Here is a 27955-nt window from a genome sequence, read left to right as displayed (position 1 = left end):
AACACCTCATAACTCGGAAAACTGCGCCTCCTCTATCTCTTATTCTCTTTCCTCAGAAAAACAGAGGAAGACACGGAAAGAGTGAATGACTGTTGTCACAGTCGATGATATCGTCTTCATTGTATACTCTGAAGCTAATGGCGACGGAGCTGAGGTTATGAAGCAGAGATAAGAACAATGGTCATGATGGAGTGTCTTGGAACTCGAAACATTGCAGCAATGGCGGGTTATCCTTCCCCTGCACGGAGGTGTCGAGCAAGGAGACTAAGTGGGAAACACTCGACTCGGCTTCATTGGTACCGTTCCCGTATACCAACTATACAAGCGAGGGCTGGTGATGGGAGTGAAAGCTGTGTGGTCGTTAAAGAAGATTTTGTTGACGAGGAAGATTATATCAAAGCTGGGGGTTCGGAGCTACTTTTTGTCCAAATGCAGCAGACCAAGCCCATGGACAAGCAGGCGAAGATCGCCGACAAGGTATATATGTTGCTATTTTTTTATTACTTAATTCAATTGCCATATATTTTCTATGTGGTCGAGTTTAGGGAGACTTACATAGCATATCAGTGGCATTTTTTAGAATCAAATAGTTTGCAGGTTTGTTCTTTGATCATTTTAAATTGGTCGAGCAAGAGGTTCTTTAACAATAACTACCGAGTGCCCTGAAGTTCCAAATGACTCACGAAGCAATCTTCTAGGTAATTATATGGCAGTTTACATCTATTAATCACTCGATACCAAACCACAGGGTTGCTAGACTAAAATTCATGTCCACTGTTTCTAGTGTTTTCATGCTTGTAAGTAGCTGGAGGGATAATAAATGTTTTCTCATGGGGATGGCGCCAATGTGGTGAGGGTGGGGCCTTTACTTCTAGTTCTAGTCACCCATAATCCACTTATACACCTAGGAGGACTTGCATAACATACCAGTTGCATTTTTTAAAAGCAAATTGTTTGAAGGCTTGTTCTTTGTTTATTTTAAATTGGTTGAGCAAGAGTTTCTTTAACTAATTACCGAGTCCTTTGGAGTTCCAAATGAATCGTGAAGCAATTTGGTAGGTAATTGTGTGGCAGTTTACATCTATTGATCATCCAATACCAAACGATTTGGTTGCCAGACTAAAAATGGCACGTATCTACTGTCCCTAGTGCTTTCATGCAAGTAGCTAGATGGATAATAAATGTTTTCTCATGGGGATGGTGCCATGGTGGTGATGGTGGGGCAGGCTTTTGCTTCTATTTCTAACGACCCTTAATCCACTTATACACGTATTGATTTTACCTTTGATCCCTTCTAAAATTCAAATGGTTTTGACATTTTATTTTCCTGATCTATTATCGTTAAATTAAGCAATTAGTTCATTTTCCTACCTATATTGGAAGCTTCTATTTATTTTTTCTGAAAAGAAATTAACCTTATGAAGCTTCTATTTATATGCTGCGAGTTGAGTGAAAAGGAATCTCCATGTCCTGATCAAGATTTTTGATTCTCTTTCTGTCACTAGCATACTTTATATTAGGAACATAAAGAGAATCTCATAATCCTGTGATCCATATTGCCACAAGAAATATATTGCCTATTTTGAAGTTCCTCATTTAGTGGCCCCTCAAACCACAACCTACAAGATTATCCTAGCATTTTAATTGAACCTAGATAACCATTCAAATTAGACCACATAATGGCTGTTCAGATTTTGGAATGCTCATGTGCAAAGGATGAAAGTTTGACAATGTAATAACCTGCATTCTATAACATTGGTACATTGAGTTTGTGTTGTAGTAGACTTGCGTTCTTACTATCATTGAAATTGATTTGAGTATCATAAACACATTCATGGATTCTCCTACAAACATCCTCAAGTGAATGGAAAAAAGAGTACCATGTACATATATTGAATAGTGAGCTCCACCATCCTTTACACAAATCAATGCCCAAAATCATTTTTTATTTTTCCGATCAACAATGCTCAAAATCTTTTTATCACACGCAACTAAGCCCATTTATGCTTGTACCAACTGTGTAGTTGCGCTAAATATTGGTTAAGGGTTGACAATATTAATTTTCATTTGAAGATGTTAAGAGATCTTTTGGGTCTAATTATATTGTCAATGCTGATATATGGTGGATTTTTTCTTTCTTTATTTTTCATTTTATTTTGCCTTTTTGATGTTTTCATGTAAATCGAAGAGATGAATGTTTTATTGCAATACTCTTTCTCAATAATAAAAATTCTCTTCATTAAAAGGTTAATAGAGTACTTAATGCAACTCAACAGCTGACACCATACTCCATCCAGCATAGGGGTGGTGGTGGTTACCTTGATACCCAACACACCTGGTCTAGTTAGTAGGGTTTGTGTGGACAAAAATTGGTGTCGAGCATAATTTCTTCGAACTTGGGCCCATAGATTTAAGATCCTTTAAGAACTGGGTCCATCACTGGAATTGGTTAGAAAATACTCATAAATATTTTAGCATATGAATGTTGAAATTTGTGTGGGGGAAGAGAGTAAATCCACTTTTTCCCTTTATCAATTTCCACAAACCTAATTATTTATGATCATTTGGTAGGCTTGGGTCTTGAACCACTTGTTTCATATCCAGGCCCGAACCCAGAAAGACCTCAAACTAGGGCCTTGGTCATGGTTCTCAAAGTGCCAAGATGAGGATAATAATTATCAATAATCTTCATATAACATATAAATTTCATATAAAAACATAGAGAATCAACATATTTTTTGATTGGTAATAGGTAAACTTTATTGATTTGAAAAAGGAATTGGATATATTTAAAAGAATGATAGTGTCAGGTACCCCAATCACCCCATAATGGTGACTTGTTATCTTTTTCTACCCCCCCCAAAGTGTTTGGAATCATGTTACAATTAAGATCCATCATAAAAAATTCAACATATTCATGATTGGACAAAAATTTAAGTTCTTCATTGCTTATTGTTCAAGTTTTAAGTCTTCAAGGGTTCAAGACAGCATAAGCTAACTTGCATGTTGTTTGAACCCTAACAAATATGAAAACAATAAAAGGAAACTAGTATTTAAACCCACAAAATTAATAATCTAGTCTAATAATGTCTAGTTTATTATTATAATCTTAAAAAATAAAAATAAAAATATTTTATAGTGCCTTGTAGGCACTTAAGCGAGATGATCCTCCATAGGTGCCTTGTTGCCTAGGCGACACTTTGACAACTATGGTCTGGGTATGAACACTGCAATCTATCAAAGTTATAATTTGCTTGTCTATTTTTTGCAAGTTGCTAATATAGACATCATCTCAGGCATGCTGACTTGTCTCTGAGGAGGATCAATTTCTGAAAATTGTTTCTTGTTCATATGCCATTGAGTTCAATATGGTGTTATGACCAAGTTTTCATAGTTTATTTTGTTCACAACTCTTTTTTTTTTTTTTTCTGAATAGATTGTTTAAAACTCCCACTTTTCTTGATAGAGTAAAGAAATCATACTGATTGCATGTACTAGTTCTGACTTTTGAGCTATGGAAGTGATGGTTAGAAACAGTTGGCAACCCAAGATATTCAGTAATAGGGTGTTCACCAACTATGGAAGTGATGTTTTTATGGTTCATTCTGGTCCCTTTAGAATAGGTAATTCTACTAGTTCTGACTTTTGAGCTTTAACTGGATACTAAGGCAGACTCCCTAGCTAGAGGGGTTGTTCAAAGTTAAAACTTGTATTGGGGATCTAACATCTAGGATAGTAGTTGAGTTTTTGGGTTGGGTGATGGTTTGTTAATAGGGAAACAAACCATATAGGATAGTAGAAAGTGAGTTTTCATTTTCTATTTTCTTATGTCTTTTTAAGATGGTATTACTGTTACACTTCTACTATGCACCTGCATTCTTCTTCTTCTTCTTCTTCTTCTTCTTCTTATTACTTCAATAACATCCCTGATTACTTATCCATGATGCAGTTGCCATCAATAACTGTTGGAGAGTCTATACTTGATTTGGTAGTGATTGGTTGTGGTCCGGCTGGCCTCTCTTTGGCTGCAGAATCGGCTAAGTTAGGCTTAAAAGTTGGCCTCGTTGGACCAGATCTTCCTTTTACGAATAATTATGGTGTGTGGGAGGACGAATTTAAAGGTATTGCTTTTATTTCTTTGGGAAATCGGCATATAGATTTTTAAATGCATTTTTTATTTGTGATCACTGTGATTCTTTAATTCTTTTATTGCAAACTAGGGGCATTATAAGCAGCTAAAGTTCATTATAATTTAATATTTGAGAGCTTATGATGTGAATCCTTTTCTTGTTTCCATGATTTTGCAATACAAGGATTGCCCTCCTCATGCTTGTCACTTCAATTATTGAAGTTTCTCTACATCAATCTTAAGAACTCATAGTTTGTTGCTCTTCTTCCTATTTCTTCCTTTAAATTATTGAATGATGTGGCCATTACTTATGTTTCTATTCAGGGAGCCAGTAGTAAATAAATTTTTGGTGGTGCCTAATAATGTGGATGACATTTGATGAGAATTGTGGTACCTAGATATACATGGTGGAAAATAGGTTATTTTCTCCTCTTTTGCGTTTAATTTCTAATTTCAATACCTTTTTAACTTGAAGGTAAAATATGATTTTTTTGAAATTATAATTTATAATTTCAATATTTTTTTTTTCAAAAAAATATGAGATATACAATGCGTAAATTGTGTTAGATCTCTCCATTCAGTGGGGCAATGCTAAAGAAGCCTTCAGTAGTGCCCAAGTAGAGAGTTTTGGTGAGAACCACTGCAGTTATGAACCCAAATATGAAATGACTGAAGTGTGTCAACTTTTTTCCTTGGGAACTTTGTTTCACTAAACCAGTAGCCTTTGATTTTTTAACATCCCAGTCTCTCTCTAGAAAAGGCCCTTATATAAATTTACCGAGGTTTTTTCTTTGGATAAATTGGAAGTTTTAACAAAATACCCTATTGTTATGACAATAGTTACCAAATTAATGGTTACATTTAGTCACTTGCATACCTCCTCAGCTGCACTCAAATAATTTCTTAGTTCTTGTCTATTCTTGAGCAAGATTTTACTTGATATAAAAAACCCATACACTTTGACTTTTGTTTTTCTTTTTTGAGAAAAGGTGCACATTAGGGGAATCCCGCAGTAAGAACTATGAGTTATTAATTACAAAAAGGTCAGCGATTGAGAAATTAGATGCTGTTGCCCAAGAGAACCTTTGCTGGCATGCTGTGTATTACTTCATCTATTTGGGGGAATATGCCTTAAAAAATTCTGCTATTCTTCTCCATCCAAATAGTCCAAAACACAGTTGCTGGTATCATACCCCAAATTAATTTGCCATTATTGGAGAGGCCTTCAATGAACCAGCTGTTAAGGAAACTGGAAACTGTGCTAGGAAAAACCCGGTTCAACTGGAGGTTGACCATCAAATGACTCCAGATAAGTCTGCTCACTGGGCAGTGCAAAAAGAGATGGTCTGCAGTCTCCTGAGCAGCATTGCACAGAGGGCAATTAGGGGAGGTGAGAGAGATACTTCTCCTACTTAGCTTATCTTTGGTAAGGCATTTCCCTAGGGCTGCTGTCCACACAAGAAAGGCAACCTTTGAAGGCACTTTTTGAGTTTTTGTGCCCAAACAGCTCTGTAGGGGAAATAATGGTTACCCAAGCTTAAGTGTTGCATCATTGATTTGACTGAAAAATTCCCTTTCTTATCCCACTTCCAAATTCTGCTATCCTCAGAGTCATTTCGCTGAAATTTCTGGAGATGGAGGAGCATGCCCTCAAGATTCTCAATTTCCCAATTAAAGAGGTTCCTTCTAAAAATGGGAGACCGGGTACCAGAATTTCCCTAAACAAAGAAATAATCAGCCACAGTTGCCTCTTTGTTGATGACAACATTGAAAAGACTAGGGTAAGAATCAGCCAAGGTCCTTGAACCACACCAAGAGTCCAACCAAAATCTCAACCAAGACCAGTTGCCCAACTTATAGTAACTCCTTCTAAGAATTTTTGACATATTTAATTGACTTTGTTCTACCCAATCCTTCACTTCGCTCAAGCTGAAACTAATTACACATGATCAGATGTTAGGTTTCCCATGACATTGCTATTAATTTGAGTTCACTGTTCCATGCTATAGGCTATTTTTGTTAAGTGATCTGAGCTGACAAGACATTACCTGATCTCAATTATTTTTCATTAACAGATCAAACACAATTTTTTAATTAAAAAATTTTAAAGATATGTACAGGGGAAAGAAGATAAAAGGCTGAAACCAGCCTGCATCACCCATCAGGCATAAGAACCATCAAATTCCAACAAAACCACCTACTTCCCTGGTGAAGGCCCCAAGTAAAAGTCCATTCTGTTGGTTCCCTCTAGCAAGGGAGACATCTGATCCCAAACATTATATAATAGTTATGTGCACCCAACAAGAGTTTCAACTTGGTTGACTTGGATCAGGGTTAGGGCCAATCCTAACTTGACCAAAGTCACCAAATCTCATTACCAATCCAAATTCATCCACCTAAACCAATCCTGAGGGGTTTATTCCTTAACAAAGCATAGTTCAAGATTGTTTAAGTTTGGTTGGATTTGCAAGCTCTTTGGCTTGGTTAGGGTGTCACATAACAGAAAAGACATAATATTGAGCTATAAGGTTTGGAACTCTGGTCTTCTAAATGGCTATGGTCTTCTAAATGGCTAAGCAATACTCTGTTCACTAAGGGGCCATTTGATAATGACTGAAGTGATCAATTGAATGACTTATTGTTTTGTCTTTTAGCAGATAAAATAATTAAATAATGAAATAGTAGAAGGTATATTAATCAGCCCAACTTGAGCTTCAGCTTCTAAGGAGCTCACAACCTCTTAAGAAAAGTCAATAATTCATTTAGTTTGGCCACTTCAGCTGTTTTCAAATGGTTCCTTAAACAAATACTTATCATATATACAGGAGTGGCTTGTGTCTCCCTCTACAAGAGTAATAGGACATAAAATTTTGGACTGGGGCCCTTGTAACTTATCACAATACTGTGTGCTTAGAAGATCAGGATCCATCATTAAATGGGTTCTATCCATGAAAGTGCCCACACCAGTAAACAATTTGATCAAGGCATCAGATCTATGTATTGTTCCCAGACTTTTGTAAGAGTTGTTATAGAACTCTTTCCATTTCAGACTATGTTTCCAATGCTCACCTTTCTGCTTCTCATTGCAAGTTTATATCATTATTTTCATCTGTTCCCATTCCCAAGACTGTACAGGAAGGAAGCCCTTACCTCCCCATGGTGGCGGCAAGCCATGGAAGAAGAACTCTCTGCTCTACAACATAATCACATGTGGGAACTCACCATTCTTCCTCCTGGTAAGCACACTGTTGGGTGTAAATGGGTCTATATAGTGAAGTATCTTCCTGATGGCAGTGTGGAACGATTGAAGGCAATGTTAGTGGCCAAGGGCTATTCTCAGTTATATAGTGTGGACTATATGGAGACATTCTCTCCTGTGGCTAAAATTGGTTCAGTTCGAGTGTTGATTTCGTTAGCTGCTATGTATGATTGGCCTCTCGTACAACTGGACATAAAAAATGCCTTCCTACATGGTGATCTTGTTGAGGAGGTGTATATGGAGCAACCACCAGGGTTTGTTGTTCAGGGGGAGGCTGGTAAGGTGTGTAGGCTCAAAAAGGCAATCTATAGACTGAAACAATCTCCACATGCATGATTTGGCAGGTTCAGTGAAGTGGTGAAGGCCTTTGGGATGAAACAGTGTCAGGTTGATCATTTTGTGTTTAGCTATAACTCAAAGGATGGGAAAATCTTGCTAATCGTGTATGTGGATGATATTGTCATAACTGGAAGTGACAGCAATGGAATTGATAGGCCGAAGAAATTCTTACAGGACCACTTCAATACGAAAGATTTGGGGAAGCTGAAGTATTTCCTAGGAATAGAGGTTGCGAGGTCAAAACAGGGGATCAACCTATGTTAGAGAAAATATGTTCTTGATCTACTTGAAGAAACATGGTTGTTAGGTGCTAAACCAGCAGAGACTCCTATGGAACTCAATGCCAAGTTGAGTGTAGATGCAGGTGAAGAGTTTGATGATCCTGGAAGATACAGAAGGTTGGTGGGAAAGTTGAACTACCTGACCATTACCCGACCAGATATATCATTTGCTGTGAGTGTGGTGAGTCAGTTTATGCAACATCCCCGGGTTCCTTACTGGGAAGCTGTTCTGAGAATTGTTAGGTACCTAAAGGGTGCTCCAGGTCGTGGTTTGTTATACCAAAATGGCGGAACTCTTGAGATAGTAGGGTACATATATGCTGACTGGGCTAGCTCTATATCAGACAGGAGATCAACCATAGGGTATTGTACCTTCCTGGGTGGCAATCTTGTAACTTGGAAGAGCAAGAAAGGGAAGAAAATACATCAAGAGTCCCAGACATATGGTTCGAGGCTCCGGAGTCAATGACCTAGGGTGAGGCTTTGGAAGCTAAGCAAGCCATACTTGAATGGGCAAGTGTAGCGGTGTTTTGCTGAGATGTTTGAAGGAACTACTCATATACTACATGTGGTACACTCACCATTTCCTGCCTAGAAGCACAAGCAGATGTGGAGGGGGTTGGGTCAGTTTGCTGGCTTTTAGTAATTGTGCTACTACTCTTAGATGTAGCATGGTGAGCCCAAGTGTTGGGTGGACCATGCAAATCATAGCAGAAATTAACTGTGTGCCCCTCTAAGCCACAATGTGTACACTTTCTCTGAGCATTACTCCTTCCTTTTCCATGGCCTCCCCCTAACTCTCGGCCTCCAGTCCGTCCACTAGCCCGGTTAAACATGTGTCCACCACAGTTACTTGGAGGTCCACTGCTGCCACCACCACTTCTACTTCCACGACCACTCCCTTTAGTCACTACCAAACCAGATCTATTAGAGAAAGAAGAATGTTCTACCGGCTCAATGGATGTCCTCTTAAGACGGGCAAAAACTTCTTCAAGTGAGGGGAGAGCGGACCCCCCCAATATCTGTGCTTTGACAGGTTCATACTCAGCCTTCAAGCCCACAAGAAACCTAGTCACATCAAGTTGTTCACGTTGCTGTTGTTGGATTTGGACATCTGATGTTAGAGAGTGATACACATTGAGCTCATTGCGGATGTTCCTCAAACTTGCATAGTACTCTTCTAAGCTTTGACTCCCTTGCTTCAAATTGAAGTACTCTTGGTACAATTGATATACCCTAGTTGTGTTGTCTTGTCCAGAGTACAACTTCTTAGCATGATCCCATATTTCTTTGGCTGTATCTAGGAACATGAAGTTCACACTAATCTTTGGTTCCATGCTGTTCCAAAGCCACGTCATTATCTGTGCATCTTCTTGTTCCCAGTCACTGAACCCAGGGGAATTAGAGGGAGGTTTCTCCTCTCTCACATGTTTCACTTTCCTCTTGGCCTTCAGGAACACCTCCACGGATTTTGCCCATGGAACATAATTCTCACCATTCAACTTGATGGATGTCATTTGAACACTTAGATAATCTGGAGAAGGCATGATGCCTGTTTTGTTGTCATTCCCATCTACAAATGAAGCCATCTTAATTATTTCACCTTCAAATATACACCACAACCTCACACACTTCACGAGACTTATCTCACTTATGATACCACCAACTTCAACTTCTTCAACTACACATTACACACTACACAGTAAGGCTGAAATTATTCAGTCAACACATCAAACACCTTGACTGCACACTGCAGGACCATTTACCATCAACATGCCAAGGCTGAAGTCACTCAGTCATTTCATCGAACACTTGTTCTTCATACTGCAGAACTGATTACACGCAAGGTCTAGGATTTCACTTTTAAGCATTTAGAATCATAGATATGTCAGCCACCACGGCAGAACCACCACCATGCCACTGCTGTCGTGAACTTCAGCAGTCTACGACTCTTCTTTCAGTACACATATGAGCAAGGAAAAAAAAAAAACATGACTGATATGCGTATCAATCTCACCAAGCTCCACAACAACTAACTTTTGAAGCACAAAATAGCATTACAGTCCATTATTTGAGCACACGACAATAGTGTTCATACCTGTCTACGTTCAGCCCTCTTCGTACACTGAATAGAGGGTCTAGTGTACCACTTCAACGACCACCACAGCACCGGCCAGAGGCATTCTCACCTCCAGGCCCTCAAAACGACAACTCCTTTTTTAGCCCTTTATCGAATCTCCAATCAGGTCAGCTGAAGGATGAAAACTACTGTGAAGCTGGTGGCGAACCCAGGAAGAGGACAGCAGCAAGAAGAGGGAACACGAGACCTTATTGCTTTGATACCATGTGAGTAAACCCTAGTAGATTCTAGGTCAAAGTAGAGAAGAAGAAAGAAGAAAGAAAAGAGAAAGAAGAAGAAGAATATTCGGCTAGACTAGAAGAGAGAACGTAAAAAATCACCTCTCCTAGCCGACCCACTTGAATTTATTAAAAAAACTTAAGAGTTACAAGAAGGACTATTTTGTCCCTCATTTGGGACACATAACTTAAACTCAGATACAATAAACCTTTCTCTTTCAAGAAGATAAACCAGAATGGCCAAAATACCCTTGACTCGAGCATTCTAGCAAGTACCGTATTCATTGTTAAATTGATCACTTCTTACTGGTTTTGTAGATGGTCTTCTCTACACCTGTCCACACCATCTTAGTCTACTTTCCCTCATTTTATCACCTATTAGAGCCACTCCTGGGTTCTTTTAAATAAATTAATTTATGATCCTATCCTCTCAAGTTTTTCTACTCATCCATCTCAACTTTTGCATATTCGCCATACTCATCTTTTGGACGTATTGCTTCTTGATTGCCCAACACTACTCCATAAAAACTTTACTTGCCTCGTAGCTATTTTATAAATCTTCCTTTTAGCCTTAGTGGTATTCTTCTATTATGTAAGAGTCAGGATGCACCCTCTATTTTGCTTATCCTGCTCTAATTCTATGGTCAACATCCTCCTTGATCTCACCCTTGTTATGGATTATCGAGCCAAGGTAATGGAGGTGGTCAAATTGAGAAATATCTTGGGATCCAATCCTAAGTGTACCCTGATTTGTATTCCTATTATTGTTAAATTTACATTGCATATATTTTGTTTTTTAGTCCTACTTGTAGGTACATGTTGATCCACCACCGTAATAGCACAAAAGGTGCTAAACCGATGCCACAAAGGTACCTGTGACGAGTTCAGGACTCGGCACAAACCTGCGATGAGCTCTGAGCTTGCACAGGCTTACGATGAACTCAAAACCCAAAACGAACTTGCGATGAGCTCAGTGCCACCGCAAGCCCGCAATAGGCCCAAAGCCGCAATACCAAAGACAAACTCAGAGCCATCGTGAGCTTGCGATGAGCATAAAGCCATTGCGAGGCTGTGATGAGCTCAGATCCATCGCAAACCTGTGATGAGCTCACGACCACCGCGTATCAGCGGCGGGCAAAAGAACGTGACGAACGACCAACATTACTCGTGATTAGGTGCCCAATAGGATTAAGAGAGACACGTAAGATTAGTATTGACGTCATCCGTATCACGTCAGTTTAGGAGACTCGCAAAAGGAAGTAGCATACGCGCATTATGAGAATCCTCAGGTGAAAGGAAACCTCGTCCTTGAGATATCTCATAAGGCCCATGGCGAAACTCTAGCGGTGTTCCCTGACAATTGACATCGAATCAAAGATTCCCTTTCCTAGTGGGAATCAAACACTTTTAGCTCATTCCTTTCGGGACCTTGAGATCTCTCCCTATAAAAGGAGGCCTGACTCGTAACGAGAATAACATTCGGTCAATCATAGCCTTTAGTCTACCCTTTGCCCTCAACCTTTCTTCGTTCTTCAAGGAGACCCCCGTACGTAGCCTTACCACACCACTCACACTACTTATTTTAAAACCTCTTGTTTTTAAGATACATGTCCATGAATCTAAATCTAATGTTGCATTTAATCCTTATTTGGTTTCATAAATTAAAATTATATCATTAACAAACAACACACACCATGAGATCTTCTCTCGAATATGTTTAGTCAGTTTCTTCCATGATAAATCCAAATTAATAAGGGCAAAGTGCTCTGCCTTGGTAAAGTCCCATCATAATTGGAAACTCTGATGTCTCTCTAACAGTTGTTTTGACATTGCTTGTTGCACCCTTATACATGTCCTTAATTAAGCCATGTACCTATTTGGCACTCCACTCTTTTTTAAATCCTATTATATTATCTCTCTAGGAACTCATCTTATGCTTTCTCCGGATCAATGAATACCATTTGAAGATATCTCTTCTTCATCTTTAAAGGTTTCTATTAGTCATATCAATAAAAAGGTAGCCTCCATGGTTGAATTCCCACCATGCAAATGTCTGCAATAAAAATGCATTGGTGCAATCATGTCTAAACCTGATTTTTAGCCCAATTAATCTCCACAGTGGGACCCATCTAATGGTGGGTCTCCATCATCTGAATATGGAACAAGAGAAAAGTTATGGGGCCCTAGGTCATTTAAGGATATTGTAGCTTCATATTTGTAGAGATGTAGAGCAATAATTATTAATGTGGTCATCAATGCTGCATGTTTGTTTTAATGTTAGTTATGCTAGTTATGGCAGTTTATGTAGGCAGCAGGGGCATTAGTGGAACTTCACCATGTTTTTAGATTGTAAACATATAAATATCTGAGTGGGGCGGCAATTCTAACCACCACACTCTTTCTCTTATTTCTCTCCTTCGTTTCTCTCTTCTTCTTCTTCTTCTTTTCTTTATTAGACAAGTATATTTATAGAAAAAAGGATATTGCAGCTTCATATCAACCTTTTGCTAAATAATATGGTAAAGCATTCATGTGGTCAGGTCAATTGAATTCTTTGAAGCCCCAAAACAAACCTACTCTATGTAAGGTTGGTTTAGGATTTTTCATTTTAATCCCAATGTGAAGTCTTAAAAGGTGAACAATCTAACTTAAAGATTTTGTTGGGTTGGTTGAACTTACATAATTTGAGCCTGGCTTGCATATGTACACCTAGCTTCATATTCATTTTTTTTTTCCTGAAATAGATAAATAAGTTTGAAAGTAAGGGGGTCATGGAAGATATATGTGCATTATAGCCATGGGTTCATACTTCATAGGTGCTATTATGTAAAATCAATGGACAGCTTTGTCAAGTATTTTCTCTCTCTTTAACTCCTATATTCTTTATTTATCCATTGTGACTTTTAACCATGGGTTCCAACATTTAGCATGTTTTGTATGCAACTTTTTCTTTTCTTATTTTAATCCGGGGGAGGGCATATATGTTTACAAGGTTCTTCCTGTTTGCATCTTCTTACATGCATATCTTGATATGAAACTTATCATATCATTCTGTACAAATAGATTTTATGATATAATACAACTTCTTATGCAGTTCAAAAATTTCATACCTACTTTGACTCCATACTTCATCAAATGTAATTGTTACACCTTTCAGGTCTTGGGCTTGAAAAGTGCATTGAGCATGTTTGGAAAGACACCATTGTTTATCTTGATAGTGATGATCCAATTCTGATTGGCCGTGCATATGGACGAGTTAGTCGTCATTTGTTACATGAAGAGTTATTGAAAAGGTAAAAGGAGGCTTGTTGGTCTTCTATTAACTCTCTTTACCAATTTCTTAACACTTATGGTTCGAAGCCTTAATTGATATTAATGCCTATTAATCTCTCCTAGGTGTGTCGAGTCAGGTGTTTCATACCTTAATTCAAAGGTGGAAAGGATCATTGAAGCTACAGATGGCCATAGTCTTGTCATTTGTGAAAGAGATATTATTATTCCTTGCAGGTACATTGACATGCTCTTAATTTTTCCATTAAGTGTTGTCCTTAACAACTTAAAAGGTTTTACAGGTTTGCAACTGTTGCATCTGGAGCAGCTTCAGGGAAACTCTTGCAGTATGAGGTGGGGGGGCCCCGTGTTTCTGTGCAAACAGCTTATGGGGTAGAAGTTGAGGTAAGATATTTACTAAAATATGTAAGAGGACTGTTCCATGTTTCTGCCCAAACAGGAGTACAAGACTTTATTGAAATCTATACTACCTATAAAAAAGCGAATTCCCCTTTTTTCTGGAATTTTCGTTGGACGTTTTCTTCCCCTCTTGTCTAAGCACACAGCGGGCATAAAGAGGGCATATATGTCCTTTAGTCTCACTTCAGAAACTGCCCACTCATAACTGTTCAGAAACTACCCACTTATAAGTTATAACCGTTCAGAAACTGCCCATGAATTATAAATAGTTTTGCCTTAGAGATATTGCCATGTGTGAATGCACGTACACGTTTACTAGTATGTATAAAAACCAGCTCAGACTTTTCCTATTTTACTTTTATAATGTGTCTAAGCAAGGGATATTAGGGTGTCAACAATACAAATCTTTTTCCTCCATTTTCTAAGACCATTTCTTCTGTAAAAGAACAGCTATCACATCTTTTTTCTTTTGATAAATGATGAAGTTTTATTAAGAAAGAGAAGGAATTGCATCAAAGTTTTACAAGACAATCATCCAAATAGGGATGCAAGGTGCGACATTATGTAATTCTCCCTTTAGAAGTGCAACATTTTAGGAGGTTGCCTCTATTTGGATATCTTTGAATGATTCCTAAAGATATTTCTATGCTATTACAGGAGTGGCCAGTTAGAGATTTCACTAGAAGAGGTAAAATATTATAGTTTCCTCCCTAGCCGAGGGAAGGAAAATGCTAGATCCTAGATGGTGGTTAAGATGATTGGCAAATAGGAGGGATGCTATATAGATGGGGATCAAGTTAAAGGAATTTATAAGGCTAAATTATCGTTTGTTTTTTATAGAAATGGAGAAGAAAATCTTGTAGGGTTATCCTTTTTGTGCATAACATCTGAGCTTTATGTGTATACTCTTATGATTCTCATCCTCTGACAATTGTATGTCTTTTGTTGACTATGCTGACTATTAATTTCACGTTGTCAGTCTGAATAGGTCTTTTATTTTACTTTTTTTTTGTGCAAGGGAGAGAGAGTGGAAATGGAAGTGATAAGTATAACCAAATAGTAAATTTATTAACATAGAACTTCTATGTTGTTTGTTGTGTGAATGATTGAATTTTCTAAAAAAACATAACATGCTTTTTTTTTTCTTTTTATGCATGTAAAAAAATTCTATAGACAAAGTCTGATACTTTATAAGATTTTTTTTTCCATTTATTTTCTCACTGATTAATTATTGTTCTTGATAGTATTTTATGGGTAATTTGTGAAAAGTTCACTTTGAAGATTCAACTTTGTCATAACCTGTAATTTGCTTTGTCTTTCTGCATTCTCCCAGGTGGAAAACAATCCATATGATCCTAGTTTAATGGTTTTCATGGACTATAGAGATTACACAAAACCGGCAGTTCAATGCTTGGAAGCAGAATATCCAACATTTCTTTATGTCATGCCCATGTCACCAACAAGAGTTTTCTTTGAGGTTTGTTGGATTTATTTTAGTTTTGGGTTTCAAAATATATTTTATTTTTATGTTAGTTCAATAACATTTTAAGATGCTTAGAAAATTTTAATTGCAGGAGACTTGTTTGGCCTCAAGAGATGCCATGCCCTTTGATCTGTTGAAGAAAAAATTGATGTCTAGGTTGGATAACATGGGTGTTCGAATAATAAAAACTTATGAAGAGGTAATACTTTAGATGGGATTACAATATCTCTTTGACTGGCTACAAATGAAGCTTGACATTTCTATCACTACATTAGAGTATTGGACAATCTACTTGCAGTGTCTCAGATGAGAAAGTCTCATAGGTGAGCCTGATCATATTCAGGGGCAGAGCCTGTGTTTGTGTGTGTGTGTGTGTTGGGGGGGGGACCTATGAAGTTGACAGGTACTCATGTTCTACCATAGGACCCTCCAAAATTTTAACTTTTAAGAAAATTATGATATAGCAATCATAAAGATTTTCAAAGTAAATACCCAGTATCGATTTTATTATGACCTTATTGTTGAAGTTATAATTATGATTGTAATGCTGTTTTTTTTAATAAGTAAACAAAGTATTTATTGAATCTCAATGAGAATAGGCATTACAAGCATCCCACGGAGAGGCCATAAAGATTTTCAAAGTAAATACCCAGTATCGATTTTATTATGACCTTATTGTTGAAGTTATAATTATGATTGTAATGCTGTTTTTTTTAATAAGTAAACAAAGTATTTATTGAATCTCAATGAGAATAGGCATTACAAGCATCCCACGGAGAGGCACAAGGTGTTGCCTTTCACACAGAAGCTTTAATAGGATAGAAACAAAAATCAAATGCAATTGTGCCCAATACAAACTCTCCCTATTTACCCCTTGTTTAGCTTGCCCATCTGCCATAACATTAGCAGTTCTCTTAACCCAACAGATTTCCAAGTTCATATTTCTGGTTAGCCAACTAAACTTTTTCATCTCATCTCTAAAACACCAGATTATGGACTCTGGATCCTTCAACCACCCTATCATCAATTCTGAGTCCCCTTCGATCTCCACATTTATTAGACCCATCTCACTTTCTATTTGTACCCCTCTCATAGCCGCAAGTAATTCTGCCCTGATGGAATCTCCCACTCCCACAAGACCAGAAAATAGTGCAATGATACTTCCTTCTTTGTTTTTCAGCACCCCTCCTATGCCTGAAGGGCCCGGGTTTCCTTGACTACTCCCATCAAAGTTTAGTTTAATGTAGTCTTCAGCTGGGTGTTCCCAAAGAATCTTTTCTTTTCCTTTTTGGAAGAGCTTCTGGCCACTAACTCCCAATTTCTCCCTATATCATCAAAGGACCAAGATGAAAAAGAATTTGGGGTCCTAAGCCAAACCAAAACACAATCTTTTACCGCTTCTATGGATCTATCCTTTCTTGAGAAGATCCTATTATTTATTTCTTCCCACAGGGTACATACTATTGCTGCTCTACACTTCTCCACATAATTCTTCCCCTCCTTTTAGTCCAGACAAAGGTAGAAGGGTAAAAAACTTATCTACCTCTGTTGGCAAGGACCACTTGCAACCAAGCAAAGAGAAAAGCCACTCCCAAATATCTACAACAAACAGGACAAGATATTAGTAAGTGGTAACAATTTTCTTCATTGGATTTACATAGAGTGAATCAGTCTGGGGATAAGCATAAGAAGGGTCTTCTTTTTTGTATCATGTCCATGGTGTTGATCTTCCTGTAGGACCTCCCAACAAAAGGCTCCAAATTTTGGTAGGAATAGGCCGACACCACACTTCCTTAATAAGAAAAGGCTGAGGAGGAGAAGACAAACAAAGAGACTTAACAAGAGAAGCACAAGAAAAAATATCTTTTGGATGAGGAACCTAGATATGTCTATCTGGTTTGGTAGGATCCAAGCAAACATAATCAAGAAGTTGTAGTAACCCATTCAACTCTACCACTTCAGCATCCCTCGACCCTCTTCAGAAACCAAAATCCCAATTATGATTTAAAAGAAGGATAGGATGAGCGATAAAGTCCGAAGCACACTTGTTTTTGTACAAAGAAATTGAGTAAAGGGAAGGGAACAAATCTTTAAGAGTTGAAGAACCAACCCAAAGGTCAAAAATTTTACCGCCCCCCCCCCCCCAAAAAAAAAAGAAAAAAAAAGAAAAGAAAAAAAAATTGATGAAATTTCTAATTTCGTCATACTTGACGAAATTGAGAAATTGGTGAAGAATCCTGTTAATTTCTTTCCATGGTGAAGTAAGAGTAGCCCGTTGAGACACTCCTGCATCCCAGACAGAGTTCATCCTGCCATGAATGCTAGCTATCACCTCATGCCACAATCTGTCCATCTCCAATGGCCACCCCCAAATCAAATTCCCTATTTTGAATCTTTAACCACAATTTCCCATCTCAGCAAGTGATGTTTTTTCTCATTCCCTGGTTCCCATAGGAAGTCCCTCATTACCTTCTCAATCTTCCTAGCCTCCTTCTGTGGAATCCTGAATGCTGACAAATAATATAAGGGTAGGTTTGCTAGGGTTGATCTAATTAGAGTAATCCTCCCACCCAAGGATATGTAATTCTTCTTCCACACTGCTAGCCTTTTTGCACACTTTTCTAATATTGGAGAACAAAATCTACTTTCCTTGGGATTTGCACCTAAGGAAGCCCCAGATAGGTCAAAGGCCGACTAGAGATGGAACACTCAAGCCTTTCCACAATAGCCTCTAATTCTCTATCCTCCAAATTAATCCCTGCAATGCAGTTCTTTTCAAAATTGACTTTGAGATTTGAGACAGCTTCAAATTTCTTCACCAAGCCCTTAAGGTGCCCAATCATCCTTTGTTCACTCCCTCCACAAGTATTAGTTTATCATGAAGTTAGTAAGTTGACTATATTTCTAACTTCTTTTTTTATTATTTACTCTTCAAAAAATTTATAAATATGGTCAACTTTAACATGACAAGACAATTATGGTTTAGTACCTAAAAAGAAGGTAATTGCAGTCCTTAATTTAAGGAAAGCACATGATCCAACCTCTTTATTCTCAGTTTTCTTCTAAAGTTTCAAGGAGGCATATAATCCTGCTTATTTATTTATTTATTATTATATTTATTAAAAATAAAATTTTATTTTCGGTGACTCTGATTCTAAATATTATCTCTCTCATGAAATAAATGTTTAAAAGGTAAAGATAAAGAAAAAATGAAGAAAGAAACCCTATATTTTAAGAAACCCAATATGATCCACTGATCTCTATTTGTGTCTTCTCTATCTCTATGTGTTTTGTGTTTAACTCTAAAAATTGCTATATTGCTCACTCCTATTATCAACATTTTTACATCATAGTGGTGAAGTCTTTATTTTTCCCAAGCTAAGTATAGAAGCTATTATGCTTGACACAACATATTCATCATGTGATGTTGTTGTGTTGATTTCAGTGATTTGCTTATTTACAGTGGCATTTTATTCATTTATAGTTTTTATCTTTTATATATGTCAATGATCTTATATTAAAATCATTATATATGTTTTGAATTGGGTTATGCCTGGTCCATTTATGGACTTGTAGTACCAAAATCATATTTAAAGACATATAATTTACTTGTCAGCATTGGGCTGCTTGTCCTTTGTCCTACATTTCTCTCTGGAATGTATTGTTTTTTATTACTATCTACTTTTTTCATTTAATATTTTACCAAACCGGCCTCTTTTATGCATAAGAATGGCCACTTTGTGCAAAAATTGCCAAATGATAGGTCCTTGTCCAGTCTATCCCTCCCGAGACCCCATAGCCGGCACCAACATTGGCTAATGGCCCTTTGGTCTCTGTTACAGTTAGAGATTTTATAGGAAATCTTAAGATAGTCAATTGAAAATTGTGTTAGAATATCAAAGATTTAACTGATCATGCAATTAAAAAATTTAAAAACATTAAAACATAACTAATAGGTACTAATGGGCAGCTATACTCTTGATGGTTAAACACATTTTCCAAAAGCTGGTCAGCTAGGGAATTTTTCTAAATGACCCTACTACCTATTTCTGCCATGCGGTTGATTGGATTTATCCATTCGATAAGGAAACATCTAGTTCAGCCATTTATCACTCCCCTAGTCCATATCAGCCCTATTTCCATTGTATTGGTGTTCTCCATAAAGTTAAATAATCTGTTCAAAGTCTCAACATTTTAATTTAAGTATGGTGTCCAAATAAGGGCTTGTCTTGGCCACATAGTAAGTTTTTTTAGCTGAAATGATTTAAGTGCTAAGGATATGTTACTGAACAGAATGGAATGGCGAAACAGGGTTCACGTAGCCACCCCATATAGTTGGGACAAGGCTCAGATGATGATGATGGTGATGATAAACCTATGGTAACAACAGGAACATGTAGTAGCCCTTTTGAGCTCCCGAATACATTCCCATATTGAATTCTCCAGGGTCATTTAACCTGACTAGCAGACATGTCCTCTATGTATATGGAAAAAAAGGCTTGAACATCATTATTTTTTCTGGGCACTACCTGGAATGTAGATGTAATCATTGAGTCTTTTGTGTAGGAGTGGTCCTATATACCTGTTGGTGGATCATTACCAAATACAGAGCAAAAGAATTTAGCATTTGGTGCTGCAGCTAGCATGGTGCATCCAGCTACAGGTAGAAAACAATGACATTATCATTATCCACTTATTTTCCTAATCATTTGTATTAAATTGGTGCCCCTCTGTTTTACTTTTTCCAAACAGGCTATTCAGTTGTGAGATCTTTATCAGAGGCTCCAAAATATGCTTCTGTAATTGCAAATATATTGAAGCAAGGAATGGATTCCAAGCATGTAATGACTCCTGATAAGAACATTGGAAATATTTCAATGCAAGGTACATATGTGGTTAATATCAACCCTTGGTCATACTGATAAAAAGTCATTGTTTATTCTGTTAGGAATAACTGGTACTCCATTCTTCATCATGAAGGGCCATTAACCAATGATGGTTCTCAATATCCAGGGTCTTTTACTGATAAATTTTTACCAGTAATTAAATAATTGCAAATATAATTCTTTATTGGTAAAAGTGTAATAATGAAGCAATTAAAAAGGTTGAAGATGCATGGTCTTATTTGGGCATACCTATGTCTAATGTATATGTTGCTTCTGACAGAAAAAACCATTTATAGTTGATATATACCGGCAAATATGACGAAACAAACATTAGATTTATTTTAAATTTTTATGAGGTAAGGTGTAATTTATTTAGATATATTATTATAAGTATCTGTACAAGTGTGTATCTAAATGCAAGGTTCTTTTCTCATCTTCTGGACCTTTTAAAAACAATATAACATTTTTTCAAACCCCAAAATTTACTCCTGGTGGAGGGTTGCCACTATCTATTTTATTAATCAAAAAAGGGGGGAGGGGATACATAAATACCCATACAATATGACCTGCATTTCAGAATTATGACAACAGAATTGCCTGGAGCTCATTAAATAAAAGCAAAAGAAAAAAACACTACACTTTGTAATATATATATATATATATTAATATATATATATATAGATATATAGATATATATATATAAATATGTTTGAACGGTTCTATCCAAGGTTCAAAGTATTGATATGCAAAAACTTGCATCTTGGGTGAAACAAAGGCATGCAGCTCTTTTTTTTTTTATAATTTTACAGGGAGTCGGTCTTAGGCCTGACTACCCCCTAAAAATATCAAAAATCCAAAACCTTGAGTAGTTAGCGTGTTGGGGTGTAATTGGAATGATATGCCTGATACATAGCGGAATTTTGATCCTTGGTTTTGTTCTATTTTTTTTGAGAAATTTTTAAGTTGGATATACTTACCTAGCATTGGAACATCAAATTGAATATGAATTAAAGGCACTATTTTAAGTGTCAGATAAGTGGGAAAATGAGCAATCAACCAAAGTAATACAACCAGGTGGTAGGTGTTCAACACAATCATCATAAGTATATATTTCTCTCTCAAGAACAATGTTGCTTTCCCTGGGTAGTCTTCACCATTTGGTGCAGTATAATTGACAGAAATTGTTCTACTACTGGATGCATGATGTAAAAATCTTCTAACTACATTTTCATCATCAGCTTGGAGTTCTCTTTGGCCACAAGAAAGGAAACGTCAGAGATCATTTTTTCTCTTTGGACTGGCATTAATTTTGCAATTGGATATTGAAGGCATCAGAACATTCTTTCACACTTTCTTCCGTTTACCTAATTGGTATGATCAAATCTCCAACTTTTTACTCTTACAATCATACGACTTGTGTACATGATTGCATGCAGCATGTGTAATGTAATCTTCTATATAAGTTTGGATGCATGCATGGAAGTTCATGTTTCTCTGTAAGAAACAAATGACTTTTTTTTTTTTTTTCTTCTGGCAGACTAAATGACATTTAAATCTTGATCTATTCCATCTGCAAAACAAAATAATGGGACTTGGTAGTTGTTGAGGATATAATAAGGGAGGACAATTTTTCTTTTACAACTTGAAGTGTTAAGTACTTCAGTTTTAACCCCCTCTTGAACTATAAAACTTGTTTTGAGAAGCTGATCAAGCAGCTCAATTTATCAGATGAAAAAGAAAATATACAGAAGAAGTTAGTGCACAAGCACTCCTCATATAATCCTTCGTCTAGCCCCATGGTTACTCCTCTCCAAACTGATGGGTTACCCAATACATATCCTTACAGACCTTTAGCACAAGTGGTTTACCCCCCAGTACATCTCTTTTCTGCTAAACACCCTCACTGGCTGATCTGTCAAGGAATTTGCTGACCATTTGTCCTCTGAACACATCTAAAAATAGAATTCATGATGATTCCAAGTATCTAGCCTCCCTAATAATGTATCTGTACTCTCTACTGCCGTGGTCCAGACTGTCTCCTTGCATCCATATAATTGCCAGCTGAGATTTTTTCTTCTCCTGAAAATTGCTCTACCTTAAAGGGTACCCAATATCAGCCCTTGAAATAATGATAGGGATTCAGCTCTTATCAGTCACTAGCCCATTAAAGTTTCACCTTGACTCTTTAAAGGCTTCACCAATTCCTGAACTTCCTGAATTTCCTTTACTGCAACCATTTGAAATTCAGCTTAATGGCATTTTCAAAAGGACCAGGGCTTGAGGGGTACTGGAATGTCTTGCTGAAGAAGAAGATATATGCTGCCATCTTCTGATTATTTCATCTGTAGAGAATGCTTTGATTTGAACCCCCACCAGTTCTGAACAGACAGGCACTTGTGATCATTCTATTTATGTCTCTTTGTTTGCTCCTTGCTAGGAAAAAAAAACCTTGCATTTTCATTCCAAACTGTCCAAAAGACTGCTGTTTTGGTGCACCTCAATTTCTTTTAGAATAGGAAAATGATGGCCTTAATTAGCTGTCAATGTCCCTAGGGGCTGTTCACCTGAAAGACAAAGAAAAAGAAATGGCCTGAGATACCAAATATAAATAGCAGGAGATTAGCAAGAAAATTTGGAATTTATTTTGGATGCATTCTAGAGTCATAGTAGATAGTAGTTACATTTTAGTATAAAAGGAAGATTTCTAAACTTACTATAGAAGGGATTTAAATCTAATCCTGCTGGTTTAGTGCCCCTGATGAATTAATGGTTTTTAACAAGATTATGCCTGCAAATGTGATTAAAAACTACTCATGTTGTGTTGTGTAGCTAATACATGCATATGACCAAACATGACACCTAACCTTCTGTTGTGTTAATTGTAATACAGGTATAGACTATTTCTTTTTTATGAATAAGGTGAGAGAAGAAGAAAATAGAAGAAAAAAGAGAAGAGTAGAGATCGTTATACCACAAACTCTCTCTCTCTCTCTCTCTCTCTCTAATTAGAGAGATTCTTTGTATAATGTTAAAATTATCCAGAATTACAAGTAATTCCCCCAGTGAGGTTGATATCTCTCTTCCTTGGCTATATATTTTTATTCCTAAAACAACCCTTCCTCATAGAAACTCCAGTCAAGCTGGTACCAGCTAACAATACCCTAGAGATTTTCTTGAATAAGTCAATTTGAGGATTTCAACATGCTGGCACTAGCTCTTACACCACACCTGTAGGGATCCAATGAGCTTGATTGTACTCAGGGTGATACTTTCGGCTCCTCCCATGGCAAGACAAGTTTTCAATTAATTAGATGGTACTCGTGGTGGCTCAAATCTCATACAAATGCAGTACTCATGGAAGCCCATGGCTCTTAACTAAGACACAACTCTTTTTCTAGGCATATAAAATTACTCTAAAATTATCTAGAAATTCTTAAAAAACATGTAATTCAAGAACAACAAAGCAAATGGCACAAGATCGCTATTTTTAGTAGAACAAAATTACTATCTATAGTAAATTTGGACTTACTATTTATAATAATACTTCTAGTTACAATGGGGGTGAATGCATGGGGAAGATACCAGTTCAGTTGGCACTTGGAGTTTGGGATTTCTATGCTTAGCCAATTTGGGAAAACAGCTACTGCTGTGTTCCCTTGGAAACTTTTTCTTTCATTCTTCCTTTTTTTGTTGTTTTGACTGCATAATACACCTAATTTGAATCCTATATTTGACAATTGAGAATCATGGAAGAGACATGCAGTCTGAGCAAGAACCCATAGTAACAAAACGAAGCTGCTAATACAAAGGTCTGCAAAGTGAAACGGGGAACAATAATAGCTTATGAATATTAACTGCTTTCTTAACAAATGCTACAAGCTATCTGCAAATGAGCAAGTCCTCGTTGGTTTGCCTTTCGACTTATGGTAGAATGATAAATGGAGGTGTCTTTCTTGCAGGATGTGGCAGGGTTTTCTTGGTTCTACCCTTTCATCAGCAAACCTCATAGTGTTTGCTTTTTATATGTTTGTTATGGCACCGAATAGCATGAGAATGTGCCTAATTAGACATCTTCTTTCTGATCCTACTGGATCAACTATGGTGAGAACTTTTCTGACTTTATAATTTGAGTGCGTCAAGTTTAAACACATATATTGTTCTATCCTACTGTATTACTCTAACGTAGAAGTATGAATCATTGGAAGGTTGTGTATATAATACATTTCTTCGTATATTCTGAAATCTTATATTTTCAATTCATAATAATTGATAGGTATTTTTTCATCCAAAATTTCCATCTAGCTTACAATTCCTGGTGTACCAATATAATCCAAATGGTCACCATCATCGATTCTAAATTGTTGTCACCTGCTTCATTCTGGAAATTCATCACTTGGTATGTAGGCTTGGATACCTCTTTGTTATCCCATTAGATAATTTCTCTCATTTTGTTCACTTCCCTTGCTACAGCTTTCTTGTCTGTTGATGCTCTCTTACGTGATCCCAGCCAATAACTAGAGCAGGCTGGATTATGGAAGAGATATTTTCCCTACCATCTCAGGAATGAGTGAATATGCACTTGATGGATCATTTTGGGTGTTGTTAATACCAATACCATTTTGTTGCCAAATGGAGTAACTGTGAGTGGTTGAGTACAAAACCACAAGGCATCAGAAATAACCAAATGACAGCTTTGGAGCTAGGGGTGGCAATTGGGTGCGTTGGGTTTCTAAACCGAAAACCCATTAATGATTCTTTTAATAAAATTAAATTGATTGGGTTCAATTCAAACCTGTCTTGACTCAACCCAACCCGTCCAACTCATTAACCTTGTGACAAAGTCTTATGAAAATGGCTTAAAGGTTAAAGCCAAGTCATTTTTTAACTTGGTTAGATATGGCTTAATGATAAGAATACTTGTCTTTTACACAAGTGTTCTTTGTTCAAATCACATCACTTGCACATAGTTTTTACGTAGAGAATTTAAGTGGAATTAATCATTTGGATTAATATTTAAAGCCCAGTTTGGATGTGTGAAAATACAAAGTTTAGAAATACCGTATACAAGGTTTTGAAGTGCACATTTCTATTTACACACTTCCCAAATTGAGCCTAATGAAAGCTGATGGTTGTAGTTAATGCTTTTGTATTTAAGTGGAAGGACAATGGGAATTTAACCCATAGTTGAACCAGCCAATTAGACCTGTTAATGGTCTGAAAACCTACCGGACCGAATTATGGTTGAACCAATTAATCAGATTTGTTAGTGGTCTGAAAACTAATCGGAGTGGAGTCTGGACTGGTTGATTCTATATATTGGTTGGTTGGATCGGTCCGAACTGGATTAGATGTTGAAGACAGGATGGGTTTCGAGCTAACAAGGGTCGCGCATGAGTTGAGAAGTCAATGCATTAATTATAAATTGAGAGTTAATTGCAGTAATTATGAGTTAATGCAATGACTTATTTGAATTTAAATAAAGTCCAAAGGATGTCAATGGGTCGGACTATCCAGCCTTAAAGTTAAGGATTTCTTTTGATGTTTATTTCGGTTTTTCTGTTTTTCCGCTAATGAAAGAGGTGAAACCTAACCTATAAACCAAAATTCAATTTAAAAAAAATACAATTGAAAGGCTGTGGGGCTAGGTTGGGCCATTGGAGTGGGTTTGGGAATGATATGTTTCTGAGTCGAGTTCAGGTGGGAACATTAGAGGGTTGGGTTAGGGTCAAGGCAAAACCCGAACCAAACCTGACCCGTTGACACTTTATATCCACAGAAGGGACAATAGAAAATAATGAGAAGTGGTTAACCGATAGGTGTCCACAAGGCCACAACCCGACCCAGTTCAAACCATTTAAGTTGATTCAATGGCAACTCATTTAAGTTGACACTTGGCATCAGTGCTGTTGCTCCAGAAAACGGTGATACATCAGTGTCGTTGGAAAAAATGATGCTTCAAGAAACGCCAATTTATTTGGAACTGTTTTTTCATAAAAAAAATAGTGCTCCAAGCCACACCTTGGAAATCGAAAAGGTGTGGTTTAGAGCAATGCCAAATTTGATGTTTTCTCAGATTGGAACTCATTGCTGTCAACGAGGACATGATATGATAATAACGTGTACTTTCTATAAATGATACCAGTACCGAAAATAGATAAAGAGAATAGGTACCAAACAGAAAGTGTTGTTGCTCCAGGAAACATCCTACCTGACAGTAACGTTTCAAACAGAAAAAAAAACACCATTTTCTTGGCAAACGGTACTGTATCTGCAGCACCAATACTAAATGAAGATAGACATGTCAAAGGATGGACCATGTTGAAGATAGACATGTCAAAGGGATATGGTAGAAGTCGAAGGTTTTTTTAGTAAAAATTATGGAGAAGATGGGATTCTCAGAAAGATGGTGCAAAATGGTGAATTTTTGTATTCAAACACCAAGGTTAGCAATTAAAATAAATGGAACCCTAAATGAATTTTTTCAGGTTTGGAATGGATCAGACAAGGTGGTCCAGTTTCACCTTACCTATTCATTATAGGGATGCAAGCACTGTCTAGCCTCTTCCAGAAAGCTGAAGACAATAAGGAGCTGCAAGGTATAAGATTATGTAGAAATGGCCCTCCAATATCACATCTGTTATTTGCAGATGGTTGTGTTATAATCTGTAAGGCTGAACCAGATCAGTTAAGGAAGGTCAAAGAAATACTGGCAACGTTTGAAAGCTGGTCGGGAGAAAAAATTAACTTGACAAAAGCAGGGGCTCAGTTCAGTAGAGGAATACAGAGAAGAAAGGAAAAAAATACTCCTCAAAATTCTCAGAATGAAACGCATGTAGATCCAAGAAAAATATCTGGGATCCAAGTAATGTTCCATTGTTCCCAAGGTGAACAAAACAACGACCATTGGGAAATTGAGGATAAAATGAACACTAGATTTGCTACTTTGAAGGCAAAATTGTTGTCACAAGCAGGGAGAACTACACTAGTGAAAACAGTGTTACAAGCCTTACCCACCTACTTAATGTCCCACTCATTATTAAAGAAAAGAACAATTAAAGAAATTGAACGAATCCAGAAGAGGTTCTGATGGGAAGGAAATGACAGAAACAAAGCTTATGCACAATCCCATGGCACCATATCTGTAAAACCAAAAATCAAGGAGGTCTGGGCTTCAGGAAAATTGAGGAATTCAACAAGGCTCTCTTCTCAAAACAGATATGGAGATAGAAAGGGTCAGTGAACCAAGGAACCCCCCCCCCCCTACAAGAGCTATTTGAGGAAGAAACAATAAGCCACATCGTACAACTGAACAGAATTCCATCCACAGACCCAGACAAATTCCTATGGAAGAGTTCAAGAAAAGCATTATACAGTGTCAAAACAGGCTACAAATTATTTATAGATCAGCTATCATCCTCCTCTGGACCACATGAGAACAGGAATCTGGAAAACAAAAGTGCCCTTCAGGTTTCAAATATTCATGTATAAGGCATGGTGGGGTGGAGTAAAAACCAGAGACACACTCCTTTT

General features: G+C 37.1%; 1 protein-coding gene across 4 annotated transcripts; it reads left to right on the top strand.

Moving 5' to 3' along the window:
* Positions 1–24716, top strand: LUT2 (Lycopene beta/epsilon cyclase protein). 4 transcript variants are annotated; one of them, XM_010263735.3, is made up of 11 exons: positions 1–477; positions 3950–4121; positions 13524–13659; positions 13763–13873; positions 13939–14041; positions 15390–15533; positions 15631–15738; positions 20106–20202; positions 20292–20423; positions 21664–21796; positions 24385–24716. In XM_010263735.3, the coding sequence occupies exons 1-11, from the start codon at positions 178–180 to the stop codon at positions 24548–24550; spliced, it is 1602 nt and encodes a 533-aa protein (XP_010262037.1). In that variant the 5' UTR covers positions 1–177; the 3' UTR covers positions 24551–24716. The 4 variants fall into 4 exon arrangements, with proteins under 4 accessions (XP_010262037.1, XP_010262036.1, XP_088749597.1 ...); XM_010263734.3 differs by having other exon boundaries at positions 13930–14041; XM_088893471.1 differs by lacking the exon at positions 15631–15738.
* Positions 24717–27955: the final 3239 nt, after the last annotated feature.

The sequence above is a fragment of the Nelumbo nucifera genome, chromosome 8 (genome assembly GCF_055504915.1).
Source record: "Nelumbo nucifera cultivar China Antique chromosome 8, China Antique-T2T, whole genome shotgun sequence".
In the NCBI taxonomy this organism is placed as follows: domain Eukaryota; kingdom Viridiplantae; phylum Streptophyta; class Magnoliopsida; order Proteales; family Nelumbonaceae; genus Nelumbo; species Nelumbo nucifera.
This window is presented reverse-complemented; position numbering and strand designations above follow the sequence as displayed.